The sequence below is a fragment of the Betta splendens genome, chromosome 4, assembly GCF_900634795.4.
Source record: "Betta splendens chromosome 4, fBetSpl5.4, whole genome shotgun sequence".
NCBI classification, from domain to species: domain Eukaryota; kingdom Metazoa; phylum Chordata; class Actinopteri; order Anabantiformes; family Osphronemidae; genus Betta; species Betta splendens.
Window position 1 is genome coordinate 19,141,246 of NC_040884.2, and position 24,028 is coordinate 19,165,273.

Consider the following 24,028-nt stretch of genomic DNA (forward strand, 5'->3'; position numbering starts at 1 on the left):
GCCAACTGTGCCAAGTGTGCCAACTGCGCCAGGATTTGATGAGATTGGGCAAGGTGATAATATGAGGCAATATTATCCAATTAGTCTTAGAAGGTTTGGCAAATATTTGGAGGTAGCGAGGAAAATTCTCTATTAAAGGCTCTGTCGGCTGTGTTTTTTCGCATTTGTGATTAACAAGCTGCAAAAGAAGAAGGTAAACGGCGCGGGAGCAAGCGGGAGGAGCGCCGAGGCGGCGGACGGCGATGCAGGGACGGGAGACGGACGGAGGAGCGAGGGATGAGGCGGTGGAGGAGCGAGGAGTGGAGGATTAGAGTGCTGCCTGGGGCTGCTGTGGATTAGATAGGACGGAGCAACCAGATTTGCCTCCTGCACGGTCCATTTGCATGAGCGCGCCAGTGTTTCCCTGTTTGTTTACTTTTAATAGATGGAATTAACGCCTTTCGCTTCCTGCTCCGATCCGAGGACAACCGTATTGAATAATGAGCGGCCACCGCTTCCTCCCAGACACAGAACTGCTGTTAGGTGTGTCAGTCAATCAGCGTCTAATTTCCCATTATTTCCTGCCTAATTGGGAAAGAGTTGGAGCCGAGTTCACGACTAAACAGCTCATTTCTTTAGATGACGCGTTTATTCACCTGGCAAACAAACAAACTGACTACGAGATAATTATCAGCTGTTTTATTTGAGGCACAAAGTAAACACGGAAACAGAGTTGGGGGCAGATTTTGTTCATATTCGTGCTGTAGTCGTTTGTTTTATGTCTAGTAGTCAGTTAAGGTTTATGTCTGCGTAACAGCTATGAAGCGTCCTCTTTTTGATGTCCAGACCACATTTCTGTGTTTACTGTAGAGCGATTTACAGCAGCAGCTCTACTGTGTTTCTTGTACTGGCCGATGCCTGGTGACAAACACCCCATTGTCTCAACGTCAGCACTATTGTAATTATACAAACGGGGAAGGTATTCAGTAGCGGGGGCAGCTGGTCTGCCAGGATTTATGCGTCACGCTTACACATCCTGGTCACGGCCAGCCGGACTACCGCACCATATGGAGGTGAGGGGTCCACTGGCCACGAGAACATCATTCAGGACACACCTCCACACCAGCAAACCAGAGCGGGGGGAGAGAAATGCTAATACGAGCCAACGGCAGCATTATTTTAAATCGTATGAGACGTGGGACTTCTACAACTAAAACCTGCAGATTTCCAGTCGCGATCCCGCCGGTGACACTGTTTTATTGATGTCGTAGCAGCATCATTACCTCCAGCCCCGGTGCCTCTCATGTATTACCATTACATAACAAGACGCAGTGCTACGCAAACAGTTTTGCTTAAACAATTTGAGGTATGTTCATCCTCCAAGCAGTGAAGTGCCCATAGTGCTTCAGAGGGTACAAACAGGAAGTATGTTGCTGAAGAGCCTATGTAGATGCAAACGTACATTTGTGAGTTTTAAAGAAAATAATTTACAGATTTCTGCATAACCTGAAAGTACACAGTAGGTTGGAAATCATTTCTGTGAGTTATTAGGAGTCAGTGACTGTGAGCAGTTTGTACAGATTGCAGCAATCAGGCATTGGGACTGGATATATTTAAACAGTGCAAGGTCATATTTCCCATAGTAGTGAATAGGAAGAGGATTAAACCTATTTTTGTACACCAGCTATAAGAACAGCTGTATGTGTTGTTATCTTACACACTAACTTAGCTAGCGATTTAAATGTAACGATAAAATACGAGAAGCACCGTAACTGCTTTACTTTATCGATCCGTCTAATTGTTTCCTGTCTGGACGACGATAAAGACACAACCGCCGGGGTCAGACAGCGCCGTTCTGTTGAGCCGCTCCCAAACCCTCAGCGCTGTTGAAAGCAAACAGCAGGAGATGAAAGCCGCACAGTGAATGAGCTTCAGATGAGTTTTACCTGCCAGAAGTCGGCCACGGTGGAAGGAAGTGGGCCCTGCGAGGCGATGTAAGTAGGGTTGCGGGGGTCATGGTCCATCTGGGAGAGAGGGAGCGGAGTGTCAGGCTGTGTGTGGATGGAAACACAATGCTTGGACCATCTCTTTTGTACTACAGCTGCCACGAACACACATGGTGCTGTATAGAAGGGCAGGTTTGCCAAAGCAGATATGCTTAATGCAAATAGAAAGACGCCGTCTTCTATCAAGAAGGACTGTAGTTTTTTCACCAGAAACCATGAGCTCTTATTGGAGCAGACTGACATACTGTATCTAACTTTGAAATAAACACTCATAACTCTGCAGTGTCGATGGAAAGGCCTCCAGAGATGACGTTCAGATATAATATTTGTCATGTATTTCTGTAGAAACATGGCACAGCCTGCAGGCAGCTGACACCAGGGACCTGGATGTGAAGATGGGACATGCTGTAATGTGGTGTAGGTGTTGTCTGGGCTGCCTCCAAAATCTATGATCATATTTAAATTTTTTTATTTTCTTATGCACATGTCAAATGTACAGTAAGTTGCATTTGTGAAAATAGGTGCGTATTCAACTATGTATTATTGGGCTACAGTTTATTTCACTACGATTATTTATATTAACTACAGTATCTAACCTTAAGTTTTCTTCTCTGAGGAAAATCCAGAAACTCATTTTTAGAATATAAAATGCATTTGTGCACGACTAATAGAAAAGATGAGGCATATTCAGGCATGTAGCAATATCAAACACTACTACAGAAGGTGAGAGGGTCATAATTCATGGCTCTTTCATTCTTTCTGCACCTGTGTTTCCTTCCAACAACCTGTCAAGGACACGCAGCCTGTACGAGCCTATAGGATCCAGCTTTTCATTTCATCTCTTCGTGTGTTTCTGCTTAAGGACCCTGACACTCCAGCTTGAAAGGATGCTAATAATAGAGCATTTGCTTCATAGCTAAATATTACCATAATGCTTCTATCTCCAAATGTTTAATAGCCTCAACAACAGGATTAATTCTTAATGCGTGGAGCTGCTGATGAAAAACAAAACCTACAACTTCAGACCAACATTTTCAATAGAAATATCATTTCTTTTATTACTTACTAGCTCACGTCTGCTTGTTTTTCTTTTCTTAAGTGTGGATCAAAGTACCGCATTGTGTTCCTATAATTTATTTTTCCAACATTTTTTATACTGGTTTTATTTTATTATGGAATAAACGATGTTACACGCATTATTTTTTATGTAACTGTCTTTCATGTGAGGAGGAACTGTTTATTCTGGGGATCATAATTGTCACTAACTGATCTTTAAGGGGGAAGAAGTGATGCATTAGTGACAGAATAATGTTTTATCTTAACATGTAAATAGTAGCCTTGCTTTAATTGACTGGGTTGTTTTCATCCTTCCTCACGTGATCTCCTCCACAGAAATGAAAGGGCGACGCTGAATGCTACTCCTGCCACTCCGTTCAGGCAATCTCAAGGACACAGACATGCTGTAGCTGTGTGCTGACACCCCTGCATGAATACTAAAGCGCACACATGAAAGACCAGCCCCGCGTTTCAGCCGTCCCGCCCTCGTTATTGTGGCAAAAAGATTGACTGGAACAAAAACGGTGAAAAGTGCTCGTTAGTTTGAAGCAAAACATGGAGTAATAAAACAGTTCGCTGGAACGTCTCAACTTCCAGCACCTCGCTCCTGTACAGTGCAGCATGTCCTCTGTCTGTATGAGACAGCTCAGGAGCCCAAACGCGGCTTGGGCTCGTCCCAGTCGGTTTAAAGGCGAACGCATGGGGAGCAGGTGGGGGAAAAAACAAGCCACATAACGTTTGACTGTGTATAAAAAAAAAAAAAAAAAGGCGCCTGGCTAGACAAAGCAGAGCAGCTCTGACCGCACTCTGTGCCACTGTGCATCCCTTTGAACCGTGTCACACTAATGATGGCGCACACGCGGGAGCGCCGGTCGGCCGCCGACCATTATCCCAGCTTCTCCCGGCGTGTGCGCGTCACCTTGCGCCTTTGCGGGGAGCTCGGCCGTCCCTCTCCCTCTGCCTCCCCGACCCCGGATTCCCAGAAAGACGCCACAGAGTATTTACTCGTAGGCCACTGCCCCGGAGCTAATGAGCAAGAAGAAGCTGCACTGACAGACATAATTATCACAGTTTTGCTGGGCTCAGCCAGGGGTCCCTTTTGTGGTGTAATTACTGTCCATTCAGCCACACACCACTGCATCTGCCATTATTTCGCCCATCTTCAATATCTGTTTGTGCTCTGCTTTTTTTTTTACTGCACCGAAACAGCCTTGGATGTATTTTATATCATTTTTCTAATGCTCCAATTATTATCTATTGCTCCCTTCTTTCCTTGAATTATTATGTTTATTATGTTCTATAAGATGGGGAATAGCACACTACAGCACTGCTTAAATAAGCTAAAAACCTTTATGAATATGCCATTAGAGAAAATGGAGGAGTAAATAGAGCATCTAAAATTGCCTATTGTTTGATTCTGAAGAGTAATAGGCTTTCAGTGCAGCTGTGTGTGCTACCCTCATCTATCTCCTCAGAAATTTTGGCACTGTATTTGAAATGCATAGTTTCCTGTTCCCTTTGATGGAATCCCTTTTCAGCTGCCTCAGGGGAAATCATGACTGGCAATGTTTTGGGTGGAAAATACTAAAAAAAAATCACCTTAGCCCTCGCCAACAGTGAGGTCTGTCCAGATTTGCGGAAGAATACATTTGTTTACTGACAAGTTATGTATAATTCTTTTAGTGCAGATGAAAAAGGTGCATCTCCCGGGAGCGGCCATTTTGAAAGCACAGAAGGTAATAATGTGATTCAACAAGACACGCGGAATCCACTGAGGATCCAGGCACCGAGAACAAAGTTTTAAAAAAAGATCAATGCACTTGGATTGATGACAAGTCCTTTGAAAAATCTTTTATCACAGAGAAAAATCCAGCCACAACAGGTGTCCTGTTGCAAAAACAGCCTTCAGAGACAATAGACTATTAGCCACAACATAGAACTGTAATGAATAAACACAACTCACGATTGGGCTGGCATTGATGTAATCTGAGTTGCTGTGGTTGTTTTCAGCTTTCAAGGTGATCCTGGAATGATCGTCTGTAATAGAGATGCATAATTCATCAACATACCGATCCACGGTTGTTCCTCCCCACAGTCACGGGAGCGTTTTGAGCAGCAACAGAAGAATGTGAAACTGAAAATGATGTAGGAACTGCGGTTTCATCAGACTTTCATCATATGCCCTCAGCTGCTCAAAAGGAAATGTTCCAAGTGAAATCATAATAAAATATTTTACTTTAAAACTACTCTAAGTAGAGAGCCTTAAAATTCTCTTTTACTTGAGCAAGTAAAGCAGTTGCAATGTTCATACATCTGTTTAAATCAACTTCAGAGCCTCTTCAGTAACAGACGCGAATACTGTACATTTTTCTGTATTTAGTTTTAAATCCTTATTTTATAATTAGCAAAAAGCATCTTTATGTATCTTATTTTAAGAATAGCTTAACTATTAAAAACATCTTCTCATTGCAACTGTTCTTGCAGTCAATATGGCCGACGGTAACCTAGCAACCCATCAATTGTCACCAGAGTCAAATTCACTGGTAAATCCTGATTGGTGCATTGAGCCATGTGACACCAGTGCACTCTAATTAGGCCCAGCCCCCTCTTAGTTACTGTTGCTAGGCTCCTTAACCTGTTTTCACATGTGCGCTGTCAAAAAGCAGATTTACTCTAGATTTCACATACACACACAAAACCTTTAGTGGCTTGAAAAAATAAGCATCAACATATGATTTGAAAATACATTTTTTTTGAATTTTAACCCAAATAAAGAACAAAACAAAGCCTCTAAGGTCTGATATACGGAGTCAGGGGTATTTTTTCTAAAGTAACCTTTAAGTCCTCATAAGAATGCAGACAGCTAAAAACATTACCCTCCTAAAAAGTCTTAAAGCAAGTACAATTCCATTTATTCATCACCACCACCACGGCAGAGACCTTTACTTTTTACCATGTAAACCAAAGAAAAAATGAGCCATTTAAATGTACTCACATACAACTACGGCGTCTGAGCGGTTCCTCTTTGAGTTCTGCTCGCCCTGCCCCACGCTGCAGGTGCCTGGCTCTGCCTGGTAGGAGCAGAGGGCCTCCCACTCGCGCTCCAGACGGTTCTTGTTCTTCAAGTGGTCCTCCATGTACGACTGGAGGAGAACAGAAACCATCTCAAACACGATCACAAGGAAAACAAAATGTACCTCAAAATACAAAACAGCAATCAGTGAAATAAGAAACCTGAAATATGGCTGTAAATTATTTGTAGAGTTGTATATTTACAACCCTGTTGTCAATATGAGCTATGCTATAAATATTATAAACTAGAGCAACAGCACCTCTCATTTAAAGCTATGATCAGGTGTCACGAAGCGTTATTGGCCTGAGCTGCTGCATAGCATAACAACTAGAAGAGGATGCTGCTGGAGATCTGGGTGGGGAACGTTTGCTAATGTTTGCATCTCTAGGTGTTTGACTGAGAGGGGGGAGAAATCACACACAATTAAGACCCCTGAAAGGTTTGTCTGCATTGGAAATACTTCAGGGGTGTTTCAATCACATCCCTCACTGCTTGCACAGCCACTGATAAGATTGTCTGCATTTAAGCCACCGCTTGGAGAAGGCAAAATTGAATTCGCTAGAGAGACAAAGATGGAAAAAGAGGAGAAGGGGGAGGTGTGTGTGTGTGTGTGTGTGTGTGTGTGTGTGTGTGTGCGTGTGTGTGTGTGTGTGTGTGTGCGTGTGTGTGTGTGTGTGTGTGTGTGTGTGTGTGCGTGTGTGTATTCTCCCAAGTCTTATGGAGCTTAGAGGCTGTAGTTGGCAAGAAGAGTCTTTCTTAGCGTAGCGCCATGTTTCACTTTCTCTCCTGTATCATGGCTCCCCTCCCAACGGGGTTAAATGGTTTAGTCCGCTATTGTTTGAGGCAGAAGATTACAAACTCATAAACTGATGTCAGGGATCAGCTGGCTAATACAATGAAAGTGACACCCAGATGTGCTGCGTTTTTATCCCACATTAAAGGCAGTGAAGGCAGGTTGGGCAGAGAGTGACGCTCCATTGTTGCATCTGATTTATTCCCCCCTTCCCGTTAAAAGGAGAGCTCATATTTTGGACAATGTATACAATCCCTATCCTGATCCTAATCAGAAAAACGCTTGTCTATCAGATAATAGGCAATTACCCTTTGACGGCTCGTGAATTCACATGTCGACCGCATGCACGCGAAGGAAGTTAAGTGACTTTTAAGAATATTACAAATGCTACAGACAATAGCAATCAGAGATCATTGTTAGATATGATAACAAAGGTGCCAGTCAGGTCTTAAAAGCCACAGTGAGAAAGAAAACGCGTCCTTGTGATTAAGGCAGCTGTATAATGAGAGTCCACGGCAGCATAATGTGTTTTATCTGCAGCCATTAATGATTTTTTCTGAAATACTGTACCTCAAACTAGTTCTCGGGGCACTTTTAATTTTCGGAATCCCCCCCAATGCTAACGTCAACTCTAATAGTGGGCAACAGTTCATGTGCTGTTCATGTGTATTGCTGTGCATCGCCTACGCAAACATACACTGCTGTCTTCCCAAGGAAATGACAGCATGTCATTATGGCCACTTGACAGAGCCTGTCACCACCATGCTCTTGTCACCCCGCACAAGTACTTTCTGCTTGCCAGCCTGACAGCGTTCCACCTCCCCTACCAATATTACATCTCCATGTGCTTGATACATCCACTCTGAATTGCATCCCATTCTATTCAAACGATGCCCTGAATCGATTCCATTCCAAATTCATATTTTCGCAGCTTAATGCAATGCAGACAGCAGGCCCTTATCAGGCCCTCCCGTTTCTAGGGGAAGGCAGTGGACCGTGGCGTATTCCAGAGACAGGGTAACGAAGGTTTAGTGAATGGGGGGATTATGTCTGCCAATCAGAGGGCTGGGATGGGAGGCCTGGGTGTCAGGGAAACAATATCTAATCCTTCCTAAGCAGTCTCCTCAGCAGCAAAGGGTGCTGGGTGAAATCAGGATGAAGGGACGCCCAGCGGAGCCAGACACAACAGGTAACACATTACCGACAAGCTCTGCGGTAACAGTTTGTGCTTTGTGATATGATAAACAGGAGAGAAAGGCGGATACAAAGCATTATTAGCTATGTTTCTGTAAGACTAAATATATGCAGATGAAAGGAACACGCTGTGTTAAAAGGAGCAGAGAACGTCTGTTTTGCCCACAAACCAAATATAAAATTTCAAATGAATGTCACCGAAGGCAGAACATGGCTCCTGAGTCAAAGCCTTCTCTTTTTGGGCAAACATTTCATCATTTAAAAAAAAAACAAACAAAAAAAAAACAATAACTACTGAACATAATGAAAAGAGCCTCAAGCCACATTATTATTGATTTGTTTTCCTTCGTGAGGTGATTAAGACAAGGGAATTCCACAACAGCAGCAACATTTTACTATGAGCATTTTGACCATAGGCCATAGACAGAGATGTTTTTCTTGTCTGTGATGAAAAACAATTACAAAGTGCTGTCCATGGTGCTGAAACAAAGCCGGCACTGCAGCAACAAGCACAAGCATGTAGCAGCGGTGGTTCTATGGTCGTACTGCACAAGGAACAGGATGAAGCTTTGGGGAAAAAAATGCAGTAAATGACTCAGCACACAGAGGCATCCAATTTCAGTTTTGAAGTTGGAAGCTGTTACGCAAGACTTTTCAGGGCTTAAGATGGACAGAGCAGTGGAGTGGAACATCATACTTCATTTGTCTGGGTGGCACCTACGTCTAGTGCGAGCATGCATGTTTACGTGTATGTGTTCGAGGTGGTCGAGCCTGGAGGAGGAAGAAAAAGAAGAAAAAAAAACGGCATCTGTGCTTTGGAAAGCGGGGTATTCATCATTCTTCTCCACACGATGTGAGCTCCAAAAAAAGCAAGAGAGGGGAGATGAGAGGAGAGCAAAGATGGGAAAATATAGGTCTGAGATCAGTGATAACGAGGCAATCTCACACATGGTTTCATGTGAGATGGTGGTGGAATTTTAAAGAAGCCCCTATAGGACATCTCCATGTCATTCACAGTGAGAAAGAAAAGTGAAAGTCCCGCGTGTTTCACCTTTCTGCATTGTGATGCCTGCATTGCTCCCGTGAAAAACCGGGGCTAATAATAATAGCTCCTAGAAATGATTCACAGTGGCTCTTTTGTTATTGCGGGGCTAAATGCTTTTCTATTGTCAATGTTTTCAAAAGGGGCTTCACAAACAAGCCTTGACGAGTGCAACAAAACCCATCTATTACCACCAATACAAGGCATTACTCAGATTCACTCTCATTCATTATAGCCTCCCAATATAAAAGCTAGACATGCAGTGTGATGAATGCGCTCTCCATTAATGGAAACACTGCAAGGCATCTATCCATCTCTTTTATCAAGCTTGTCTGAAATGAATGAAGCAAAAGTTGAGCAAAATTAAAACAATCCATTGTGTGTTTGTGAAAATGTTGGAGCCCAAAAGCTTTTGCCCCTTAAAAGAAAAAAGAAAAAAAACTTGAACATTTTTGGAAATGATAATCATGTAGGTAATGACATTTTTACTTTTGCATCATGCAAAACAATTTTTTTTTATTTTCTACAGCGAAAAGAAAGACAGCAGGGGTTAGAGGAAGGAAAAAAAACAGCAAAGAGAGAAGCAGGATGAAATGAGAAGGGGAGAGGGGAGAAATGTGAGTAGGGGCGAAGGAAAAGTTGCAGGAAAAAAAACGAAGACAACAGAAGACGAGGGAAGAAAACAGCAGGAAGCGTGAAAAACAAAGATAACAGGGTTCTAAAGGGAACGACGTGATGGGGGGGATGAAAAAGAGACAAAAAATAGATAAACACAGAAATCAAGCTGTTGGTTTTCAGCACAGAGAACATTCAGGCACACGCATCTGGAGGCTGCACTATGAGGCCGGTGGATCAGTGGCACACAGCCTCTGATGGCCTCTTACTCACCACCACAGTAACATTAGACTGGTTTTATTAAAAATAGATGGGACACTTGTACAGAACATTAGGTTCCATAGTACATTCAAAGCATTTAGTGATTACTTGTAGGTTTTTATTTCGACTATTAATTAGGAGGCTTTTATTTTATGCCTGTTTAAGCTGCTTCCATCCATTACTGCGCGTTTAGGAAACAAGTTCTTCTACGCTATTATTTTTAGTTAACATTTTTAAGCATTAAATAGCTTCTTTATTCCAGCTATAATCTGTTATTCCCAAAGTGCTATTTAATGACAAGTACTGTACACTTAGTGGAAGTTCCACACGGGATCTTTTCAGCCTTCATTCTTTTGTTCCGCTCCTTTGAGTTAGCTGTTCTGCTTTTAGTCTGTAGTTTCCACATGCTCCATATTTATGTGAATGTCTTGTTTTTAAAATCACCTCCACAATGTATTTACCACTGACATTAATTCACGTCTGACCTAACGGGCTCTAAACACACTGTGGCAGGTTTTAAGCTTTGGTTTATAGGCAAATGAAATATGATAAGATCTGTGGTTGTTAAGTTGTGACTATCAGATAAGACCAGGCAAAGCACGTCCCCCCTTATATGAGGCACATGACACGTGTCTGCCAGTCAGAGCAGCATCCTTACCAGTATCATGTGACCGGTGGAGATGTCCATATTGGAGGGCACCGGCTCCTCGCACCAGGACGACGTGCTGCTGCGGGTGGAGGGACTGGCCGCGGGCCCATCGCTGAACTGGGACGACACGCTGTTGAGCCGCGAGTGGCGCAGGGTCTCCGGACGCTCGACGCGCTCCGACGCCCTGATTGCCATTCGCTGGCGACACAGCTCCTGGGGATTAGAGAAGACGCCGCTGAAGCGCTGGATCATCGGAAAAAACGCTGTTTTTTCCCCAGTCGTCTTTGAAGCTTTCACGTGTTTATCCCCCTTTGTACACATGACAATAGTTGTATGTATGTTATGTGCTTATCCACGCTGTTAGGGGCTGAGTTCTGAAAATGCACCTCCTGACTTGATCTGTCCTCACCCGCCTGTAGATTAATGGCTTATCCTTGTGGATTATGGAGCTTATACTAATTATGTCAAAAATACATGGTTGAGGAACTCGACACGATTTACAGAATAAATTCAGCATGTCACACCTGGCTGCTGCACGCCGCCGCTTTTCATGGATAAGAATGGAACCAAACATTAGCTCCTACAGTGAAATGGTGCATTCAGTCGCCACGCGCTCACGCTGGACGGGCAGAGAGTGAAGAATACCGCCTCTAAAAGAAGAGCTTGGATCCATTTCCCCCAAAATACGGCAACATAACAGAAAATGCTATTCATCCATCAAATGGGATTTCCAATATAAATGTATATAACCACACTGAACCAAAGCAGAAATGCACTGGCAGAATTGTAAAGTATAATCTCCCACTTTGATCGATATCTCCAGTCTGTGACTTGCTAAAAGACCTAATGCTATGAAGATTACACTCCTCCCAATGACTCAGCTTTTCTCCCATCATGCCTCGGTGCAGAGACAGTGCATTAAAAACTGAAAGACTAGGCATTATCTGCAGGACTGGAGTCTGAAAACCACAAGCAGGAAGAAAAACTCCAAAGAAAAAGCATCAACTTCGGCTGATCAGGGCAGTTTTATTCAAGCAAACAGCGTCTCCACGGCCACGCCAGTATTTTTTTATTTTTAATTTAAAATCAGTGAAGCCAGCCACCTCCAGAAATCTGACAATCCATACTCAATTAATGACAGCGAGGACCGAGAGGACGGAGAAAATGCCTTGTGAAAGAACACGCTATCTCTTGATCCATCATAGTGATATTTCCCTCTGGAGCACAGCAGCCTCTAAGCGCTGGTCTTGGATCAGCTTTCCTGCCGTCAGACTTTAATGATTAGCGCCATGAAGCAGTGCCCTGGGCCTTGGCCTTGGGGCAACATCCAGGTCCAGCTCATAATTCATCCTACTCCTTGTCACGATTCCTGCAAAGGCGCCGCGCTGCGCCGGAGCCGTGAAATCATCCCAGACGCAAGCAGGAGGGTGCACTTAGCAGACACGTAGAGCCCGGGCGGAGCACGGGTTGGGGGATTACAAGACCCGCACACTTTACCCCCTCTATCGATATACCAATATGAGGGAGAACAGGCCAAGGGGGAGCAAAGGCTACACGTGCTGCGTTAACAATATGTCTCCTCTCTACAAACAGCTCTCTCCAAACCATGAAGGCCTGACAGATATCACCACCAAAAAGATAGTGAGAAATGGTCAAATGTGACCAGTGAAAAAGATAATTAATTGGGAAAAACTAATTAGATTGTATGAGTTAATGTTAGAAAATAAAAGGTGTTTACATCTATATTTTATGATGTTATAGCACCGACAGCCCTAGCTTGTGAAAACTTGATTAAATATTGAAAATGTTAACGCGACATGCAGATAAATGTGTTCTGAGTGCCACGCTGGGCACAGCTGAGCCCCAGTGCTGAAAATCAATACGGCCCCGGCTGCCTGTGGCCCTGGAGGAACAGAGGGAATAGGTCACAACGGCGGCTCGCTCCACTGTTTCTGTCTCACTCCCTCTCTCTCTCTCCCTCACACACACACACACACACACACACACACACACACACACACACACACACACACACACACACACACACACACACACACACACACACACACACACACACACACACACACACACACACACACACGCACACACGCCTCGGCGGAGGGTGAGCATTAAACAAATGGTCGCGGTGAATACCTAGCGGAGGCTTGCGTCAAACATGCAAAAGCAAAGAGCTAAAATCAATGTAAATACACACTAAGGTTATTTCTGGTGTTCAATTATTGAATTGCACAATAAAACAATCAATTTAGTCCGCGAAAGCAAATCACACATCATGAGAGCAGGTAGAAGAGAATCAGTCAAACGTACATTCACATTAACAGACCCATAAACCAATCAGGTAATTCACTGTATCCAAACAGAGCACGTTCCTCCAATCAGAGAGCACAGGCTGAGCACGCTGGCCTCTGATTGGCTCACAGCGAAGGGCCGGGTCTAACCTGATAGGTGGCGGTAGCATCAGTGCTGGTATCCGTCCCCAGGCTGGCCAGCTTCTCCTTCATGCGGAGGTGGGAGCGCTGGCGCACGCAGAAGAAGGTGGCGGACACGGCCAGCGCCAGCAGGATGAAGAGCATGCAGAGGACGGAGAGCAGCAGGAACTGGCCCGACTCCACCCGGGTCTCCTTCACCACGGGGATCTGGGTCAGGCTGCCCCTCTGGAGGACACACAAACAGAGAGAGAACACACTGTCAGGGCTCCGTCTTCTCGCTGACTGATGTGGTGGTTTTTGAGTCGCGGCAGCCGCCACATCCAGTCTGGGTTCATCAGTTTTCACCCGAAGGCACGACAAGATCCTCAAGATCCTCTCTGGCTCTTTCCCTCCACCTAAAACCGACAACTGATTGGCCCAGTTCATTAGCCAAGCCCCAACACTGCCTTATATTATGCATTCAGTCTCAGTCAACCCTATTACCAGCCCCTGTCCAGTGTTGTCTCCACACTGTGGCCCACTATAGATATTTAAAACCCCATTTAATGCTGGCATGGGGTGGGCTGGCACTGTGCAGCTACAGGAGGTTGGGATACTAAAAGCTTGTGCTTAATTAGCTCCTCCGGTCCTGAGTTTGACTGCATTAGGCCCTGGCCCAAGCTACCAGGCTAATGGCTACAGAACTGGGAAGACACGAGTGGCCCAGACTGAACCTTTCCATCCACCACCGCTTGAAAAGCAACCCTGGAGGCGGAGGTTAGCGTTGGTCTCACTATACAGTGGCACACCTGGTATAAATGCGCTGTAATTTCATCTACAAGATTTTTATCAGCGTAGGTTCCAGGATTGGCCCGTGTGCTGATAATTGGGTCCATTTACCGCAGTGATAAGTCCCTGTAGGCCCCAGTGTTACAGCATATTTTGAGAGGATAACAGCAATAATTAGGAGCAATAAATGGGAACGTATAATTAGCGATAGCTAAAATGTAGCTACTGCTAAAGGTTGTCTTTGCTGATTACATAAAATGTAGGCCTTCTGCCAACTCAGTCTTAAAAACAGACAGATTCTGTTTGCCCAGAACATTTTACCTAAAATAAATCGACTACGACTGGCACAAAAACATGGGGTGTCTGTAACAGACAGTCCACAAGCCTTGATCTAATATTATCAGCCGCTTACATGCCGATAGCTATACAGCAGCAAAAGGGCAATATCAATAAGAACACACAAATACATCAGCGGGCTCCTAATTGTCTGCTAGCAATATTGAAAGATTGATGGGTGAAGTGAATCAAATCTACAACATGGGGAAAAAAAAGGAATGGCAGAGGTCTGACATTTAGCCTGAGGGTTTAATGGGGCGGCTGAAGGATGGTTACATCTTGTTACACCATTTTCAAAACAGGACACTTCACCTCAGACCAGCAGCAGCAGCAGCAGCAGCGTGGTTTGACCTTCTGGCTCGTAATTGCCAATGTTTTAGCAGTTGTGCAGGAGTCCAGGTCCTGTCGATTATTGTGTTGGGCCTGGCAACAGTTGCTGTTGATTGTAATTGCCATGGCTCGAGCATGTAGTTTCAATCAGGCATTAAGAGGTTGGACAACAACTGAGAGGCTTCAAGAGGCTCGTATAAGGGTACAGAGGGAAGATATGGCCTTGATCCAATGATTCGCCGGCGCTGCTCAGTGATCAAATGGATGAACAGACAGCAGGAACGACATTTTGAAATTAGCACTGTCTTCATTTACTAGAGTCTCATCTGACAATGCAAATCCTTTTATCCAGCTTCTGACATAATCACGCACACACACACACACACACACACACACACACACACACACACACACACACACACACACACACACACACACACACACACACACACACACACACACACACACACACACACACACACACGAATCTAGCACCCGAAAACCCAAACTCTCCTTTTGTTTTGTTTAAACACCTTGAAATGAATAAAACACATTTCCACTGTGGGAGCAAAAAAAGCTTTAAATGCACTGCAAGCATAAAAGAGCGTTTGAAGGCGGTGATCGTGTTAAAAAGAAACCAGAGATGCAGAAAGAGAAAGAGAAAAAGGGAGGAGATGTGAGGATAAGAGTCACATTCAGGGGCCTTCAGACTTCCATCTGTTGCATCTATTATTTTGGATTTTCTTTTAATTTGGCCCTAATTAAAATCTAACTAGTGTCAACTCAAAAACATATTCAGTTAAATTAAAGTAGATGTAAATTGGCAAATATGAATTATTTTAGCGAGGATTGTTCAGTCAGATTCATAATTAACTTCCAATCCAAATCTACCTGTTAAAGCTCTATAAACATATTTTACTCCCCTTAAAAGCATGGGAACCCTTGCAGGTTACACCCTCCATCTCTACCAGACTTTACCTAGCTTGTTCCTCCATCCTGTCTGGTGAATTAGTCAATGTGAGAGAAGACAAGGGGCAGATGGATTTCGGTGCTGTGGATTATTCAAATGATAAGAGGAAAGGTCAGGCGGAGGGGTGCTGTCAGGCCGGTTGGCTATCCATTCACTCACATCACACCACCCTCTCCAACACACAGCAGCTAAACTCCAACCAGCCTCAAAGTGTGATTATTTGTAACGGTGAGGGTAGAACAGCATATTAGTACCAAATCTTCTTCATATAAATCATTTTTCGTGAAAAGAAAATAGGAACTCAACAGTAAAAAGAGATCATGAATCAAATATTACCGTTCACTACTATCAAGCAAGCCTTTCCCCTAAGGTACTAGCTTTACTGTGTCCCTTATGAATCTATTTCAATTTGTAAAAAAACAATACTAGTCTCAGTACAGGTAAAATAATTATATAGTAGGGAATTTTGCAATTACACACAAGCAGAAACATTCATATAAAAATTCCAGCACATTACATTTTCATTTTAGCTCCAGTAATAAATTATAGAAATTGTACTAAATTGGAAATCGGCCATATTAATTAAAGAGATTTGCGTTTACTTTCCCTCCAAAATAGCGGACGTTTTACGAACACATACTGTAGCAAACGATCCAACCCCAGTTCTCCGGGTTTTGGAGTTGGAGCCGGTGCCGGGCAGCAGCAGGCAGAATGAACCTGCACTGAAACTTTGTCGTCTGCAGCCAGATGTGCTCACAGCAACCAGCGCGCCACAGATCCGGTGGGATTATTATTTTAAATTACTTTACGTTTAATTTCACTACATGTGCGCGCATATATTTTTTTCCTATGCTCAAACGTATTCCACGTCACAAGCGTTAGGAGCTGCCACCGTTACCAGATTATGGTGCTGGAAACAGCCTTCAAACCAGACATGTAATATTCTGCAACCCACTAAAACCATCCCATCCCTTCATTTGAAGGCGAATTAATCATTGTTCACAACTTGCCATGGCCGATCCCGTTAACGCTCCCCTTTACGCGTTTGACGCATTAAAACTTGCACACCGAATACGGCACAAAACGTGACGGACACACATTCGGGCCGGGAGATAATTACCTAAATCCATGTCGCGGGGCAGGGCGCACATTTCGCAGTTTGAACGCGGACAGGCGCGTCTTGTATTCCAGAGAGCGTGGTTAGTCACTGACGCCCGCCGCGGCTCCAAGAAGCGTCTGCGCGTCCCGCCGCCCACTCAGTCCGCTCCTCCAAAAGTTCCCCTGCGAGGATCCCATGCGTCCCCCGGCGCCAACAAAAGAGCGCGGCTTCAACACGAAGATGAAGAAAAAGAAGAAGAAGGAGGAGGAAAAAAAAGGGGGAGAGTCGCGGAGAATAAGAAAGGCGAGAAGAATGTGGGATATGCCCGCCTGATTTTCCGAGCCTCGGAAGAATGTGCAGAAGCCCCACTAGTGAGTCCTTTCAGCGCCTCTGTGCCAATGAAAAGCGATGAGGAGGTGGTGGGGTTGGGTTTTTTGCGATCATTTAGTTAAGGCTGAGCCCCTCCTTATATTCAGCAGCTCAGGAGTCCCCGTCCATTGCACATGTCATATCCACTGGTTGCTATAGCGATGCCTCCACATGTTGTCGACAGTGAATGTTCAAGGAGCGATGCCTGGCTAATAGGCTTGCGGGGCCGAGGGGCGATATGAATGGACATAGGGCTAGTCACTCATTTGTTGAGCTACTAGGGGTCTCTGTGTTTGGTGTGTGAATTGCTGTTTTCTCAGGCTCTCCTTTTCCTCCGCTCCCTCTCCCAGGGATTCAGTTATGTGAGCAGAATAAGGGAGATGGGGCAGTCTATTCTTCAAAGTAGGCTTTTGCATTCAAAGCTGAAGTGAGCGCTATAATAAGAGGCTGCCACACAGTACAGTAGTTGTAAACTATATGAAGGCTGCATGGAAGATTGGGTGCAGTTTGAAAAATGCTCAGCCCCAAAGTAAATTGTGTATAATTGGCCGCGGCTTTTCTAAGCTCCCCCTCTAAGATCTGTTGGAATAAAGAAAAAAAAAAAGGGGGGAGGAAAATTGGAAAGTTTAACAAGTTTTAAAGATAAAACTCACTAAAACGCTATCCTAATTAGCAATCAGCCGGGGAAAAAAATGATCCAATGGAGAGCAACAGCTGCACTTAGCAGGGAGAGAGAGAGAGAAAGGGGGATTATGGAGAGCGCAGGGAGAGAAAGGACAAGTAAAAGAAAAGGGGCGGTGAAGAGAGGAGAACGGGGGTCCTGTCAAATGCAGATGACGAGTGTTGGGGAGGGGTGCTGTGTGACGGGAGGCTCTCCAGTTTATTTTTTCCATTCAGAGAGCACCCCCTCCTCTCCTCCATTGTCCCTCTGTGTGACAGCTGGAGTTGGCAATGTGAAGGGGAGAACAAAAAGCAGCTCGCTGTCCAGCCCGGGTCCGCGGCCGCATCGGACGCCACCCCACCTTCAAATCGCAGAACTAACGGACCAGGCAGAGGCCGGAAATCATTTTTAGGAATCATACGTTCCTAAACACTAGAGCTAATAAATAATACTGCTGCCGAGCAGCTGATTTTGGTCACGCACTCTAGTAAACGCCGATTCTTCTTTATTCATCACCCTAAGTGACATTTTCCCACTTTTCAGCACACTTGCACCCTCATTTATCAGGACTTATTATATATATATGTAGTAGTTCAAGAGGCACATTTTCATCTTGCAGTGAGTTGAGCAGCGACTGTGCAGGACAGATGCGGGAGTAACGCACGAGGATGGGAGGGGTTTATCACGACGGCCAATCAGGGCTGTTTAGGACCAGAGGGAACTGAGCAGCGAACCCCGGAGTTCATCCCCAGGGAACGAGCCCAAACACCAAGTCAAGCACACGATCGTATCCGTCCAGGTCTGTGGTGAACTGGGAGAGAGCGATGTTCACTGTCGGCCCAGTCAGCCCCACTGGTTCTGCTCTGACACCACACACAGTACGAAGCACGCCATCAGTTTGATGCATCCTCTGACCAGACTGCTGCTAATGGCCATGACGCTGGGATCTGACGTAACCCGACCCGTAACATGCTGAAGGTGCTGCGTGGTCACCGGTGATACTCGCAGAGGCTGTCAAGCGTGTGTGATCCCGCAATAGGCACTTCCACAGGGTTACACATGTTCAAACAATCGCCGGGAGTCCTGCAGAGCTTATCTGCCCTCCCTCCTCTGCTGCACCAGTGTTTGCCTCCATTACAAATTTCTCAATTCTAATAAAAAAAAAAAAAAAAAAAAAAAGAAGCGGTGAGAAAAGGCGTGTGATGCTTGCAGCAGCACGCGGACGCCGGAGCGGTGACAGGGGTCGGTAACTCGCTGAGGTCCAGGTCCACATGCTGCATCCGCCACGCTGTAATGATATCAGCAAGAGGCTAACGCCGTTTACACGGCCGGACACGAAGGCAGCAGCCGCAGCGCCCGCCTTCCTGCCTGCGAACCCAGCTAACGTGTGATGCCATCACGCCAAAAATAATCGGGGGTTTCTGCACGGCTCTCTGCAACGCGGGGCAATAAATTATTCATAATAATATCTGAGCAAGACTGTTGCGGCGGCTCCATTTGGGAAGGTGTTGGAGGATTAGCTTCCCACTGTAATGCAGAGCGAATGTATGCAGAACAAAACACATTTGGGTATTCTGATCCACCAGCTGTTCGCGTTATCGCTGAAGTGATATTACAAGATGTGCGTGAAATGAAAAGTCTCATCGCAGTTTTTCCCCCCCTTTCATCCCGGATACTGTATTTTCCACATGCGTCTTCTGACGTTTAGCATAAAACAAGGCAGCTGCCGCGTGAAGCCAAGGTTCGCTCTGGAAGCCTGTCGGTCGGCGATTTCGAGTCATTGCTGGTTGATGCACTGCCGTCGGCCTTCGCCCGCCAGTCGTAGAACGGCACTCGTGCTCGAGATGAAATGTAAAAGGTGACACTCTGCTCTTCTGTCTAAACCCCCCTTTAAAGATCACTTAGGAGGAGAACCCTGACAGCCAGGTGGATGTGGAGAACGCATTGTTTCTCAGGGAGAGAGAGAGAGCGAAACACCATGCTTCCTAATGGATGATGTTCAAAGACGCGAAGAGGTCCCATTTCTGGGTTTTGCTTGAAGAACTAGAATTGCCGCGTCTCACGCTCATCACAGGTTCAGAGAGGAAGCATTCAAAGCCACGTCATTCTGCTATTTTTCCCCCGATGAGCTCGTTCAAATAGGCCCCTTTCTTATGAGAAGCCCAACCCCGGCGTTGCCCATGCCAAGGAGTTCAAAGCGGTAAACATCAAGGTAAATGCTATGGCTGTCATCTCGACTGTATTTAAAGCTGAGTGGCAAACCCACACACGCGCGCGCGCAACAATGTGCACTTCAAAAAGGAACGGGGCTGTGGCGTCATAGCCCGGAGTGGGAAATCACGCCGCATCTGAGAGGCAGCGGGTGAATGTTAGTCTATGGGATATATTTGGATCAATCATCCACATGTGCAGGAGGCTGGCATAGAGGCTGGGGTGATGTTATTTATGAAAGATTATGCTTCTAATCAGCTCTTTCATAAATAAAGTCCAAAGGGTGAGTATTGCTTCTGACATTTATACTGTAGGTGGGAACGCAAACGCTCGACAGAAGCCTTTTCCTGCACTGCTGCCACTCGAGAGGATGAAGCACGGCTTTAAGTCCGGGACACACCTGAGCGCTCGCTAAGATCCACCAACACCAGACAGTTCACACTGAAAACCAACCACACAAGTGTTTCAGTCTTTGAGTCAGGGACTTCCACGTATCTAATAACAGGCTGGAAAACAACCAGAAGTTCCCGCAGAAGACAAACTTACCTACTAATCCCACGAGAACAGAAATAGTGGAGTCTATTGGTGGCAGCATGCACTTTTATATATAGTGTAAACAATGCAAAGATAGATTCAGGTGGCACAGTCAAGACGCTGTGCTTTCATGTGTTGTGATGCAATTTGTCATAAATCGCACATATCAACAAAGGTGAGTGAGAACAACCTGCAGTAGCTAGATCACACAGACACAACGTCAGAACCAACTTGGTCACGATGATCAAGATCCGAGTTCTCCTCTGTCTCTGTAGCCAACACCTGTAGCTCCGTTCAACTCCCTGCAGGCTCTAGCTGCTGGTAATGATCATTCACCCTGTGTGTGTGCTGGAAGACGAGCGCGAGGCTCCGCGTTGCTAAAATGACAATCAAAATTAATTAAAGCCAGTCAGCAAACGGTGCAGCTTGGGTCGGTGAAGATGTGTCGCCCTCAGGCCTGAGGCGGCAAATTAGTCTCATGAGCCGCAACGACAAGAAATACTTTCAAGGTGGAATTAGTTTTGGCTGATGATCTCACAAAGCTGTAGGTGAGAAGTCATTAGTTGCCACACGGAGTGACCGCGTCTAGAATGAGATCCAAGAAGCCACCAAAGGTACCTAAAGATAACACTTCACTCTATTGTGTGGGCAGATAAAGGAGGTAAGACCATAAAAACAATATTCAACATGTCCACATACAAAACAGTGAGCAAAAACACAGAGGTTTTAATTGTTTTGCTGGACTCAAATCCACACTACTTTTGCACTGTTATGTTCAACTGCAGGCTGTTTTATCTTTGAGAGAGATAAAACTGCAATTAATTTTGAAAGGGGGGGGGGGACAGTGAGACAATACATCAAGTCACACATGAGTGGTGGCAGGCAGGGATACGTGGGCTCCTGCGGAATGACAGAGCTAGTCAAAGGTAGCATTCATAATTGAAACCCCAGTCACAGGAGACTTAGTGGGCTGGGAGACTGTGATACCGAGACTGACAGTAAAAGGACAAAGAGAAGCGTGTGACTTGGTGGCTTCAGCAGGATACATCCTCTCCACACCTGGGCCCATGTTCTGTGGCTCAGCGGTGCCGAAGCCTCAAATCAAGGCGCGGTTGAAAAAGGGTATTTTGAAGAATTAAATCTTCTCCTTCCATAGATTTTCACCACCATTTATTTCAAATGCCTCGTGTCTACCTTCAAAACATTGCTTATTTTGACTGGTCCACTCACTTTACACGCCGGACGTATGGAAGCGCCATTAAACACGCCGTTAATTCGCCACAAGCAAATAAAACACGGCTAGTTTGCTCGAGAGCCGTCGAAGCGCTGCACCCAGCAAATGCCAGCGCCCTCGGCGTGACCCACTTTCATTTTAAGGTGTGTCTACCAGGTACAGGAGCAGATGAAGCTAGAGGTAAATGAGAAGCAATGAAAACCCAGTCACACTGACTATTAGTCAGTGTTAGTTAAGCCTTATCCAGCCTGTGCACAATGTGGCAGTCTGCACCTTTTTATGGCCACATCTCTGCCATTTTGCTGGTGTAAAAAGGTATAATTCAATTCTGCAGGTAGTACACAGCCCTGCTAATATAATCTATATTTAAATTGTCTCCCGAAAAAGCCTCTCCAGACATTAGAGAAAACAATTCTTCCAGTTTAGACCAAATGAAAACAATATACATTTGTGATTGCATTAGCAGAGAGGCCGCGCTGCGCGTCTCCGGCTGCACCTCGGCCTCGCGGTGGTCGCGGCCGCCTGCCCGAGCATACGCCCCGGCGATCAGCCGCACCTCGTGTAAGTGGAGATATAGATGTAGAACCACAGGAGGCCGCGCGTGATGGGCTAAGGGTCGCTTCCCCGCAAGCGCGCACGACCGCAGCCTCATAAATTCTCATCAGTGTCTTCATTAAGCATTTTCCCCCTGTCGTCGCCATGACAACGGCAGCCCAGCATGCGCCCGTGGGGAGAAGCGTGCGCGCCTGTGTAACCCCGGGGGTTACTTAGGGGGTAACTTGGCACAGACGCCAACACCCAATACCTCTCAGACTCCCACTCCCACTCTGGGGGGAGGGGGGGGTGGATCTGTGGGGTGGCAGGCGGCCAGGATTGTAGATCTGTTCCGTGGCGATCGCACTTGACAGACACTGGCTGTGTCTGGACTGGAGGCGAGCGCTCTGATTTCTCCCTTTAATTACCGCTAATCGCGGGAGCCGCAGCCCATGCTAATGAAGCCGCTAGCAGTCAGCTGGGGGGAGTCGGAGGCCTCGGCCCGCGGTCGCTCGGTCCTGCCTGTCTGCGCCACCGCTCCGGAGGCCTTGGAGGCGCAGTCGCCGCCGGGCCAAAGCGAGCGGCGGCGGCGCTCGGCGAGAGGAGCCGGCGTGAATCCCTGAACGAGAGCGCTGCCACAGCTGTAGCACGGCATCCGCCGCTCACGTCTCCCGTTGCTTCACGCCGCGGCCTCTGACAACAATACAGAGAGCGGTTGATCAGGAATTCTGAAGGCAGAATTAATTATGATTTATGTCAAGAATTTGATAGCTCTGTAACATAATAATACGTAGATGCCTCGTTATTGTAAATGCATATAATCAATCCAACCTATTTTCACTCACAAAACATAATTACAGCGTATGACTTTTTGTGAAGCTGCGCTGCGAATAACGTGATGAATTGTGACTGACGTGTGATTGCATGTGTTCAGGGACTTAGCATGACACCATCCTGAGCTTTTTGTTGTTTCCAACAATAAAATGTAATTCCTCCTATTAGTTCTTGATGCTGATGAAGCCATGAGAAAGGCATTCATTGATTGTTTTTCTCTTCTCTTCTGAAAGCAGGAGATGCTTTTGTAGTTCGTAGTTCATAGTTTTTCTTTGTTCATAATATATTGTGCACAAATACATACAGTAGTATTTGAATAAAGAACTGTAAAATACGTCTGAGACCAAATGAGATGATGATACAGTAACAGTGTTGTGAAAGGTACTAAACCAGTTGTGTTCTTAATGTTTGTCTGGATTAAACACTGTATTAATCAGCGTTGCTGTACTTCTGCTCATAAGCAGATAATCCCATTTCTATGCAGGTATCCGCACACCGTGCAGGCTGTTAGCTGCATCCGACATGACGAGCACGCTCCTGAATGTAAATAGGCCCACCGGCAACACGGCAGCGTCTGCAGGCGCCGATGTGTAATGTAAAGCTGAAATCCCATCACACGACGGGATCCGTCCCACGGCGCGACACCAGCGCCTGATCTTTGCTACAGTGAAAGCTGTACAGCTGCTACAATGAAAGTCACCACGCATTAAAGAAAAGTGATATATTAGCTGCCATTAAACACAATGCAAAGCATATGTGTTCATTCATTATTTACATATTACCTATTTGTATTAAAATACTTAATGACACATTACAAAATAGTATTATAAGCAGTGGACACAGTCAGACACTTAGAAGCAGTGTGGTCCAGTTTAATTTCATGCTTTATCACCACAGATGGAAGATAGTCATGGATCCTCCCAAGTCAAGGTCGTCATATAAAAGACCATAACAGCTCATCAAGCAATTCAGCTGACCTTGCCGTGCAGAAAGTAACTAGCAGTTACAGCAGAACTCACAATTACAGACA

At 45.5% G+C, this 24,028-nt stretch overlaps 1 protein-coding gene across 1 annotated transcript in view; it reads right to left on the reverse strand.

Annotated features, from left to right (window-relative positions):
* The window catches only part of ptprn2 (protein tyrosine phosphatase receptor type N2), an 86,562-nt gene that overhangs the window by 8,706 nt on the left and 53,828 nt on the right, over window positions 1-24,028 (reverse strand). The window contains exons 12-16 of the mRNA XM_029145593.3: window positions 13,128-13,343; window positions 10,678-10,881; window positions 6,037-6,184; window positions 5,005-5,078; window positions 1,926-2,003 (exon numbers count right to left, since the gene is read on the reverse strand). Coding sequence (XP_029001426.1) covers window positions 1,926-2,003; window positions 5,005-5,078; window positions 6,037-6,184; window positions 10,678-10,881; window positions 13,128-13,343 — 720 coding nt within the window. The remainder of the gene's footprint in view (window positions 1-1,925; window positions 2,004-5,004; window positions 5,079-6,036; window positions 6,185-10,677; window positions 10,882-13,127; window positions 13,344-24,028) is intronic.